Source organism: Malurus melanocephalus, unplaced genomic scaffold (assembly GCF_030028575.1).
Source record: "Malurus melanocephalus ecotype Western Australia unplaced genomic scaffold, MMel_1.1 scaffold_1053, whole genome shotgun sequence".
Classification (NCBI taxonomy): domain Eukaryota; kingdom Metazoa; phylum Chordata; class Aves; order Passeriformes; family Maluridae; genus Malurus; species Malurus melanocephalus.
This window is the reverse complement of record NW_026624285.1, coordinates 48,215-59,709: the sequence shown is the minus strand read 5'-3', so window position 1 is coordinate 59,709 and position 11,495 is coordinate 48,215. Positions and strand designations below refer to the sequence as shown.

At 50.1% G+C, this 11,495-nt stretch overlaps 1 protein-coding gene across 1 annotated transcript in view; it reads left to right on the top strand.

The window, feature by feature from the left end:
* Nucleotides 1–1,282: 1,282 nt before the first annotated feature.
* Nucleotides 1,283–11,495, top strand: part of IFFO2 (intermediate filament family orphan 2) — a 43,550-nt gene continuing 33,337 nt past the window's right edge. The window contains exon 1 of the mRNA XM_057386790.1: nucleotides 1,283–1,996. Coding sequence (XP_057242773.1) covers nucleotides 1,398–1,996 — 599 coding nt within the window. The 5' untranslated portion in view covers nucleotides 1,283–1,397. The remainder of the gene's footprint in view (nucleotides 1,997–11,495) is intronic.

The window sequence follows — 11,495 nt, the reverse complement described above, 5'->3', positions numbered from 1 at the left end:
CGAGCGTGGCTGGAGGTGCTGCTGGAGTTTCAGCGAGCAGAGTTAAATATAAATATCGCCTGGCAAGCCCCATGGTTTTATTTCAAACATTGTATTGGAGTAAACAGCGTTGCTGTAACTCCACAGCAGCCTCCCTGAGAGTTTCCAGAGTGTTTCCCTTGCATCGTTCGGAGCCCAGCAGAACAGTGCAGCGATCACATCATTCAATTAAACAATATCCTTTGATTGCCCAGTGCCCCAGAGGTCTGGGAGCAGCAGTTGGGAAACGCTTATTTAATAACTTAATTATTCTAATATCAGCATTATTTAGCACTTAGGCGGGGCTCTGCTTTGGGATAACAAAATCCAGGGTTTGTAATTGAGTCTGATSTGACCTAATCGTGCAGTCACGGAGTGYTGAGGGATTGSAATGGACCTTAAAAGTCATCYGGTACCAGTCCTGCCATGGACAGGGACAATTCCCRCTGTCCTAAGTTGATAAAGGCCTTATCTGACCYGGCTTTGAGCACTRTCRGGGTTGGTGCACCCACARCTTCTCTGGCCAACCCMTGCCAGGACCTGCCCACCCTCACAGGGCACAATTCCTGCCCAATCTTCAAACTAAATTTCCCCTCCTTAAATCTGTACCCATTTCTCCTTGTCCTGTCACTCCAGCTCCTGATGCAAAATCCTCCTCTGGCTTCCTTATAGCCCGTTCAGTCCCTGTAAGGTGCTGTGRTGTCCCCACACCCCTTTCTCTTCTCCAGGCTGARCATTCCCAACTCTCCCAGCCTGTCTCCATAGGGGATTAGCAGGGGATTAATAATTCTCTGGTATCCCGGAGAGCCAGCAGCAGGGATGCAAGGCCAGGGCCTGTTTCCCGTGTACCGTACATTTGTCCATTAATTTGGGGACACCCCGCGGACCCTGGAGCGCAGTCGAACCCCAAAAAATCACCGCTCCCCCCCAAAAAAAAGCCCCGCGCTGGAGACACGTGGAGGGACCGGCCGCTGCTGCAGCACCGCGAGGGGCGGGGTCATGCAAATGAACKGCATTGTTATGGAAATGAGGGGCGTGGCCACGCGGATACAAGGCTGCTTATTGGATTAGGAGGCGTGGCTATGGAAACGAGAAAGCATATATGGAAATAAGGGGCGTGGTTATGKAAATGAGAKGCTGGATATGGAAATAAGGGGCGTGGCTTGKCGTGTGGGCGGGGCCGCGGCGCCGGCGCTGGCGGGGGGGGCGGAGCCAGTCCCGCCCCGCGCTCCCGCCCAGAGCCCTCAGAGCGCGGCGCGGCGGCGGCTGCAGATCCTCCGCCAGCACCGGCACCGCCGCATCGCCCCGCACCGCCCCGCACCGCTCCGCACCGCTCCGCTCCGCACCGCCGGCCCCTCCATCACCGCCCCTTCGCCGCCATGAACTCACTGCTGTTCGGGGAGATGGCCCGCGCCTTCTCCCCCACCGCCGCCTCCTCCTCCTCCTGCCCGCTGGGCCCCGGCGGCGGCGGCTCCGCGGCGGCCGGGGGGGGCCCGCCGGTGACGGCGGCGCTGCGGAACGACCTGGGCTCCAACATCCACCTGCTCAAGGGGCTGAACGTGCGCTTCCGCTGCTTCCTGGCCAAGGTGCACGAGCTGGAGCGGCGGAACCGGCTGCTGGAGAAGCAGCTGGCGGCCCAGCAGAGCGAGCGCGACCGCCGGCTGCGCTACAAGACCTTCTCCCGGGACCAGGCGGTGCAGACGGACGGCGGGACCCCGCCGCTGGTGCCGCCGCCGGGGCCCGGGCACGGGGCGCTGCCGTCGCCGCCGCACTACGGGCGCCTGCCCGGCACCATCTGGAGCTACACCCAGGTGCGGCGCACCGGCGGCGGCGGCCTGGAGACCGTGCAGGGCCCCGGCGTGTCCTGGGTGCACCCGGACGGCGTCGGGGTGCAGATCGACACCATCACCCCCGAGATCCGCGCCCTCTACAACGTGCTGGCCAAAGTCAAGCGGGAGCGCGACGAGTACAAGAGGAAGTGAGTGATGGGGGATGCGGGCGCTCCGCGCTGCACTGCGGGGAAACGGGGCCAGCCCTCCCCGGGAGCGCTCGGGGACAGCGCTGGGGACGCGGGGACCGGGGGATGCGCGCCGGGGTTCGTGGGGGCTTTTCCTCGGGAAAGGGAGGGGGTTGAACCTCATCTCGGTACCCAGAAAACTGTGGGATCCATCCCTGGGGGGATGCAGAGCCTGGATCTTGCAAGGAGCATTGTCAGCTTAACTTAAAAAAATAACGTATATATATATTTTTTTTAAGAAGGGAAACAATCCGTTATTAATATTGCATTGCATAGTTACTCCTAAATTTAGCTCGCCTTCATTYTTTTGGTCTGATTACTCCAGTAGTCGGTTCTGTGTGCCAGCTCCCCGAAATTAGCTCAGTGCTGCAATATTTGGGTTGCAAATACTGCAGGGYAGGGTTTGCACTCCGAGATGTTCCTCGGAATTGGCCAAAACAAAAGTCTTTGTAAGCCCTGCTGGTCTGGAGGTCTCCCCTGGCCTGTGGCAAGCACTGGGGTTGGAATGGTGATGGATAACGTTCCCTTGGATCGTTGGGCTTTAGCTGTGGCAGACAGAGATGGAGGCCAGAAGGGGAAAAAAAATGTAGCTGGGCTTCTGCAGGGAGATTCCTGCATTGTCTGAGGAGCTGCTGTCCTTTGGGGCTGGCCTGGGCTCTCCCGGCTGGAGTTCAGGCATATTTAGCCTTGAAATGCATTTCCTGCTSGTCCAGCCGGGTTTTTTTCCCTGCAGAACCCGCGGAATCCGTTGTCCTTTTCCGCATTTCCCGGCCCTGTGGCCTGTGGAGCTTGGCTGGATCTCYTGTGCCCAGGGTAGCAGACTGCAGTGAGCTCTTTGCACACCTCAGCTCAGCAGCAGCAGCTTTTGTAACAACCTCCCCTGGTGAAATCACCGCCTCAGAGACATTTTCTGGGCAGGTTTGGCCGTTCCAGTAGGAATCTATGGCCTGTTCTTTGACCGAGGCTCTGTCTGCTTCCAGTGCATCTCCCTGGAGCTCGTGTGCCTCGGTTGCTCTGTTCCTTCTGGCTGGAGCTGCTGCTGGGGGTGGAAAAAAGGAGTTGGTTTCTGTTTTCCAGCYCGGAGTAGTGGCTGCTGCTGTGGCGGTGGGTTTTGGGGGTGGTTTTTGTTTCTGTGGCCGGTCCCAGGGAATGGGAGGAGCAGGGAGCAGAGGAAGTGGTGCTGTGTGGTGCCGTGTTGAAGGGGGGGTCCCTGTGGGATGTGCGGTTGTGTCACCAAAACTTTGAGCTGCTTCTCCTTTTCCATGGGTACGTGATTTATTTCTGTTTCCGGGGGAAAAGGAGACTTGTGTGCCTTCTGATTCAGTCTTCCTGCTGATACAAAGTTGATTTTTCTGCTTTTACTCCCTTGTGTAAAGCACATTTTCCCCCCCCAGTCTGTGCTCTTACACACTCACTCGGGGATTGCATAAACCCAATAAATTCGGTAGAGCAAAGGGGAACCTCAAATCTTTTTCTTGCCCTTCAAAGAGGTTTTCCTTCTGAGAAAAGTGATTAACACGTATCAACACGTCCCACATCAGTGTTGTTGGATCTGCAGTGTGGATTTTAGGGATGCTCATTACTATGGAGCTGGAATTGGTCACTGCTTGTGACCTTCAGTCTCACATGGACAGCACACGCTGTTTTTTGGGGGATTGGCTTTTTGCTCGGGGGCTTTGAGCTCCCTTGAGCCGGCTTAGGGAGCAATATTGGGCTGTTTCAGTTTCCTGCTGGCAGTCAGTGAGCCCATTGGTCCTGTGAGCTCTGAGGGTTGCAGGGTTTGTCAGCCATCCTGCAGGGATTGGGGTGGTGTTGGTCTGTGTAGGGCCAGGGTTACTTGTCTTGGCACGTTCCCCTATCATTGCCTGCTGTAAATGGGGTTGGGGCTCCCTTATCTTGCTGGGATCCCTTTGATGCTCCAGATTTACTCAGGGAGGTGAGCTCCAGGTGGAACAGGAGCTCTGTGCCTGGCTCCTGATGGGGCTGTTGGGGCTTGTGGAGAGTTGGGCACGAGCACGAGCTCCCAGCCCAGGTGTGTGACCATGAAAAGAACATTTTCTTGATGAATCTGAGAGCCAGCAGAACCCCCAGGCTTTGTGGAGCAGCCAGGCCTGGTAATCTCCCCAAGGAGCCTCCAGCCCATGGTCAAGAATCCTTGAGCAGACAGCGATAATTCCATTTATTTCCTGGAGCAGGGGAGGCTTTTCCTGCTGTCCATATTGACCACTTGGTTAAGGAGATTGTGGCTACCAAATGTTTCTGTTTTAAAGTGTTTGGCTCCCAGGAAAAGCCGGGCAGGTGATGCCATGGGACACCAGGGAAGTGCTGGGTTTCCAGCACTCACTCACCTCTGATGTCTCTGTTGTTGCTGTTGTTGTTATTTTTGAAGGCAAACTCCCTGATGTCACACCTGAGAACTGGCAAATGGCAGGGCTGGAATTTGGAGGGGAAATAATCCCTTTTGTTTCCTTCCTTTTAGAGGAAAAGCAGCCTTGCTGCTATAAAATAACACTGGGACATCATCCAACAAGATGCTCTTCCCCGTGAAATTCTCCCTGTGCAATTTTTGGGATTGGCAATTTGGGGAAAATACATTTAATTTCTTTGTTCCATTCCCCAAAATATTCTTCCTTGGACGTTGTAAGGCAGCAAACTGGAGTTCTGAGAGGGCACAGTCACTCGAGCACATGGATCATATTTTACCCAGGCTTTTGTTTGTGTCTGAAGTGAAACGCTCCYGCTGAGGAGCCCAGCAAAAATTTTAGACCAAAAGTGCTTTTTCTTTTTCCCCCAAGTGTTGATATTTTACCAAAATAATGTATAAATTTGCATATTTTCTACTTACTGTGTTGTCTTCATCTCGTGTTTCTTTAGTCATGATCATGATTTTACCTGAAATTATGACTTCAGTGAGGGAGTGAACCACTGGAGGAGTTTTATTTTATTAATTTAACTAAATTAATTTTTTTACTTTTTTCCAGCTATGCTTGCACTTAGAAGAGCTTTAGGTCATAGATCTGGCTCCAAATCATATCAGTCATTGTTTACTATCAGATATTTTGTAATTTTTGTCTATTATGACCCATTTAGCAAGAAAAGGCAAAATTGTCTTTCTGCAAAATTGCACTTTTGCAGTCAATAAAAAATACTTTCAGGGACAGTTAATGGAAAACAGAGCAAAGTCACATTTTTAAATTTGAAACAAGCCAGTGAAGTGATTTTTTTCTTTTCTAGAAAGAATAAAAATAGTGATCAGCTACCCTGCTTCAGCTGCTTTGAGGTGAGACTGAGCAGCTGTGGGTTCCAGGAGCAGAGCTGGAATTTGGAATCCCTGTGGATAACCAGGAGGGATTCACAGGTTTGGCTCCAGGAGCAGAGCTGGAATTTGGAATCCCTGTGGATAACCAGGAGGGATTCACAGGTTTGGCTCCTCCCTGGCAGGGATTTGGGATTTATCCTTTCAGGTTATTCAGGAGAAAAATCTGCTTTTGGAGGAGCAGTTGTGGGGTGACCCTGGCCCTGTTTGGAGGTCTTTGGGAAACTCGGGAACCTCAAGAGCCCATCTGGGAGAACAACCTGGAGTCTCCTTCCCCAATTAGTTAAACCCTGTAAATCACCAAGCCGGGCTGGAACACTGCCATTCCCCCGTGGCAGAGTGGGATGTTTTGGGGGTGATGCCAGCCCCTTCTGGAGGGGTTCTGCTGTCCCTCCACCCCTGAAAGGAGGTGTCACCTTCGTGGAGATCCCTGGAAGCCCCGGCGCATCCCTGGGCGCGGTGACAGCGGCGGTGCTGCTGCGTGTGGCCAGTCCAGGCTGCTGACTTGCTGAAATGCTCCTGCAGTCCTTCCCTTCCCTGCCCTACCCCCCTGCCTCTCCCCGAGCCCTTGGATAGATTTGTATATTTRTGGTTCCACGATTACTCTTAATTGCTGCAGATATTGAGTCTGCCAGATGTTGGTTGTCTTTTCCAGCACGGGCTTAACTGGTACTAAGGGGTTGAACTGGAAATAATTGTTTTACCTCAGGATGGTATTTCTTTGGCAAGATTAATAAAGTCCACTTGGAAAAGAGATTATCTTAAATTTGCTGCAGCTGGGAAGGACAAAGATTATCATTGTCAAAGGCAGCGCGCGTCAAAACTCGCCGGAGCTTGTTTTTTTTAGAGAAGGGAACTTAATAAAAATGTGCTTAAGATAAGCCCTGGAGGAATGTCTGAGAACTTTTAAGGCTAAAATATCAGCAGTAACAAGATGCAAATGTTCTGCATAGACCCAATCAAAAACAAATAATTTTTTCATCCCCCTGGAGGAATGTAAGCAGCGTGGCAGACCTGTCCCTGCCTCGATTGGTCACAGGGCTGGCAAGAACAATCTCTGTGGAAAGCCACCTATTTAATTCTGCTATTCCTGCTTTTCTTTTTCTGTTTTTGAGGGATAATTATTTTTCAATGTGGCTTTTCGCTGAAATTCCGGATTTTCCACCGCTTCCAGAGCAGCCTGGTCTGGGGGATTTTTAGCTGCCATTTACAAGATGTGAAGTTTGATATTAAATGCTGGCTCTGGTGAAACCTGAGACTCAGGCTTGAAAAGCCCCTTTTTCCCTGGGCTGGGAAATGTCAGTTTTCGTTGTGGAGAAGGGGATAAAATTGCCTGATGTGAAAAAAACTTGGCTGTGTGACACAAATATCCAGTTGTAATTGCTGGGTGGAAAGTGGAGCTGTGCAAGTAAAGCACCATAAGAATAATGTTTCCKTAAATAATTCCATCTTTCCTTCAAAAATGCTGCTGCAAAGACACACATTCAGGATACACACAGCTATCTAGAGCACTCTCACAAATCTTGGGTTTATTTGGTTTTTTTCCTCCATGATTTAACTGGAAACTAGGACTTCTGGGTTGTAGGATGTAGGAGAAGGTTTGGAAGGAGGGGAGGATGCTTCCCTTTGATTCTTTCTAGCAGTTCTTCAGGTGGGATTGGGGCTGTACTTGAAATATTTAATAGATAAATCARTCTCTGTGTGTGCCTTAAACTGGTTTGTAATGGGAGGGCTGGGCGTGCTGTGACTGACTCAAAGGAGCTGTTTCAGCTCTGCGAGTTATCCTGAGCTTTATCTTTAAATAATAATTAAAGAAAAAGAATTTGTAGGTAGACTAAGTGGAGAGAAAAATCCCCCACCTCGTGTTGTGGTTGAAGTTTCAGAGAAACCAAGGCCATGTTCCTCGAGGCCCTGCTGTGAARGAACCACAGGGTTTTGTGTGTGTGTTTTGAATTTACTTTCTGAATCCTCCTGTGACTCACTCTGGGCAGCTCTGGGCTTTCTGAAGGCACAAAACCCCCAGATTTTCAGAGCACAGTAGGTACTTAGTGCTGAGTAGGTCTGGGAGCAAAAACCCTCAAACAGCTCTGGTCTTAAACCCAAATAATCTCACCAGGCCCTGCGGTGTGGGGCTGAGGTGGGAGCAAACACAGCACCAAGGGATTTCCTGCTCTCCTCATGGGTGACCGGGGGTTTTTGGGGCAGAAGTGCCTCTGGAGTGCTGCATTTGGAGCTAAAGGAAGCTCTGRACCCACCTCCAGCTCAGCAGCTGCTTTTTTTGTGGCTCAGGGTTTGTGCTGCTGCTCCGCCAGCTCGTGGGTTGGTTTCCTGCCTCTGCTTTTCTCTGAMTAAATTTACTTTTTTCTTCACTAGAAATACTCACAGGATGTTGGTTTTTTGCTCCYGAAGGGGCCCTGTGGGTCCCTTCCAGCTCGGGATATTCTGATTTAAAATCTCCATCTTGATGTTTAAAACCGTTTTTTTTTTTGTTGTATGAGAAAGGAAGAGATTTCTTCCAGTTTTTTTTGAAATTTAAGAACTGAACAGTCTTGGTGTGCGTGCTTTCGGTGTAGCTGAAGCTCCTGTGTAGCCTCATGRCCTCTTCCTATGAAAGATTACCTTGTTCCAAGAACCTTGAAGGGATTAGTGAGAAATGATAACAAAAGGCAATAAATGATAAGAAACGGGACGAGGCTGATATGACATGGGAAACAGGGCACAGGGAAATCCTGGAATCACAGGRTGSTTTGGGTTGGAAGGGATATTAAAGATCCAATTCCATCACCCTGCTTTGGGCASGGGCACCTTCCAGGCTCCAGGTGTGCTCCAAACCCCATCCAACCCAGCCTTGGGCACTGCCAGGGATGGGGCAGCCCCAGCTGGATCTGGTTTTCTCAGGTTTTTAACCTTGAACCTCCCATTYTTGCATCTGAAGGGAAGGAACTTGCCTTTACTTCATGACCAATTTGGAATAAGGGGCAAAAATAAGATTATTRTAGTAGAGTAGTAGCCTRGTACAATGAGAGCTTTGTGAATTTYAAATATATTGTTAAAATGAACATTAAAATGCCTTAATTTGGGAAAAATTCTCAATGGAAAGGCTCGTGAAGCCCTGGCACRAGCTGTCCTGTGGCAGTGGTGGGAGTCACCACCATCCATGGGAATGTTCCAAAAACACATGGATGTGGGACAGGGGACACTTGGGGACAGGGTTTGGCTGCCTGTTGATGATGGAGGAATTGTGGGATGTTCTTTTAATGCTAAAAAAATAAAGAATTTGTCTGGTGTTGCTTAATCCCTAATCCAGAAACAGTTCTGATCAGATCATCTTTCTTCAAATTAAACCTGGAAAAAGCTCAGGTGCTTCACCTCAGGTGTTGTCAGGGAATTTGGGGAAGTTTCCCTGACTTTTCCTGGTGCTGTGGCAGGAAGTGGCAGCTGGGGGGCACACACAGTTTTACCACCATTGGATTACTGAGATTTTTTTTTTTTTAAACTTTTGAAAAATGATGTTTTCAGCCATGGTTTCAAAGGCCTGGCGCGTGTGGGAGCCTCTGTAGTGGGGTTTGCTGCTGCTCCATGTGCAGGGATGACATCAGCCATGGCTCTGGGTCTCCTTCAGGAAGGGGGAGTGGGAGCTGGCAGAGAATGGAGCTCTGTGCCCGCTAATGGAGCTCTGTGTCCTGCTCGTTAGGGAACGCGGCCAGCGCCGCCTCACCGCCCGTGGTCCCGCTCGCAGTCCCCGTGGCCCTTTGTCCCTACAGCAGCCACTCCTGTCCATGTGACTGCTCTGCTTTGCTGGGCTCCCCGTGCCCCACTTCCCCCAAACCTGGGTGATTTGGATCCCTTTCCAAGCGGGTTTGGGGCTGCACCAAAGCATGGCAGCTCTGTGTGTTGTGCTACCAGGCTCAGCCTGTGCTGCTCCTTCTCCCTGGGACAGCCTCACTTGTCCCTTTTTTGGCTTTTTCTGCCCACACAGCATCAGCATCCCTTGCTTTGGAGATGTGTGATCAAAGCCTTGTGCTGCTGCTGGGTTTAACTTTCAGGCTGATGCTCCTTTCAGGGGGTTTATTCTGAATTTGCACTGAAATCCAGTCAAAAACAAAGCTTGGTGTTACAGCCTGTGCCTTGAATCTATGTAACTTCCCAAACCTCTTGGTTCTGTGCATAAATCATTTAAAATTTCCCAGTCTGAAAAGTTTTATCCAAATTCCATTTCACTTCATCCAAAGCTCTGCATTTTGTGGGTACCTGGGTTTATTTGCTTTGAAGGGATTGAGGGCTGTGTGTGCACAGACATCAGCACTTGGAAAAAACGCTTAAAAAACAGGACAGCTCCGAGGACTGAGAGCAGGAGGAATTCACTTGGACTCCTCTTCATATGGGCAAGGGAAGTTGCTAATTTGCAGTGGCTCATCCAGGCCTGCAATGATGAAGGAAGTGGTGATTTATGGCAGGGCTGGCTCCCCCTTTCCCCTTAAACAAGTGAGTCAGGCTGGAATCCCAGATCAAAGGGATCCTGCCTCAGGATTGATTCCAAATCGGTGATTCCATTAGAAAATGGCTTTCTGCCTGTGGATTCCTACAGGTAAAATTTGTCTCTGAGGGGAGAAAGCACAACTCTGCCATTTTCATTTATTATTTTTTAAATGATGCAGAGAACAGAATTTAAATTAAACAGGCCCATGTCAGTTCAGTCACAGAATTTGACCCTSACGAGTCAAATCTGGTTAAAGACAAAACCAGGCACCGGTGTAAATTTACAGAATTCCATAAATTGGCAGGAGMTGCATTAATACTGAGCCGCAATGGGAATATTTTGATATCAATATTTAATATTTCAAACAGCTGTTGTCATTAAAACTGCTATGAGAAAACCCCCCTCTTGCAGGCAGAAAATAAATCTTTATTTCCYCTCTAAATTCCTCCATAAGGCATTGACCATATGCTAAAGCATTGGGCAGTCTGGAATCTTTTCCCAACTCTCCTATTAAATTTTTTCCCCAAACGACTGTGCCAGAATCACCTCACCTTTGGCTCTTTTTTGAAAATACTTTTTGAAAATASTTTTTTGAAGTATACTTCAGATTTTGAAAATACTTTTTTTTTCCCCTCTCTTTTTTTTCAATTATTTTGTTTCAAGAAAGGGAGAAACAGGGAGTGAAAAAAATTCCTGAAAGCCCTGGAAAATGYGTTCCCACTAATCTGTATTCTGCCCCCAGCACGGAGCTGCTGGCTGCCAGTGGKAGAGCAGCTTGTTCCAGGGACACAGTGACCCTGGAAATGTTGTCCCACATGCAGGGCTGTGTCCCCTTGGGAAGGGGGCCCTGCAGCACAGATGGATCTGAAAAAAAACTCTTTTCCTTCCCTCTCCTTTCTGTTTTGGGCAGGGGATCCTTCTCCTGCTCAGTTTTGGTGGCTGGAAGGATTTCACTGTGTTTCCCACTCTTTATTTCATGTAGGGGATGGTGAGAGCCTTAGTGCTGAGGCCCTGAGCTGCTCTGGGTTTGTTCCAGCCCTAAAAGAGATATCCCAGTGTTTCCCCGTGCAGAGCCTTTCCCTTTTCCCAGCGTTCAGTGGAGCATTAATTACAGTTCGATCTTTCCCCTATAAAATTCCCAATGAGCTCCATCTCTGGGCCTGTGGGCAGGGATTTATCCCCTGTGATGAGCTGTGGTTTAGGGGGGTTTGGGTCCATGACTCAGCTCCATTCTCCTGGAACTGTAGGGCAGGGAATGAGGTCACTTCCTCAGTCACTGGCCTTGTGAGTGGGGAAAGGCTGGGAGATTTGTGATTGGTCATCTTGGTGAAGCTCTGGAGAGACCTAAATGTGGCCTTCCAGTGCCTGGAGGAGCTGCAGGAAAGATGGAAAGGGATTATTGACAAAGGATGGAGAGATAGGACAAGGACAGGGGGAATGGCTTTGAACTGAAACAGGGACAATTCGGATGGGATTTTAGGAAGGAATTCCTGGCTGGGAGGGTGGGGAGGCCCTGGCACAGGGTGCCCAGAGAAGCTGTGGCTACCCCTGGATCCCTGGGAGTGCCCAAGGCCAGGTTGGACAGGACTTGGAGCACCCTGGGACAGTGGAAGGTGCCCATGGGAGGGGGTGGCACTGGATCAGCTTAAAGGTCCCTCCCAACC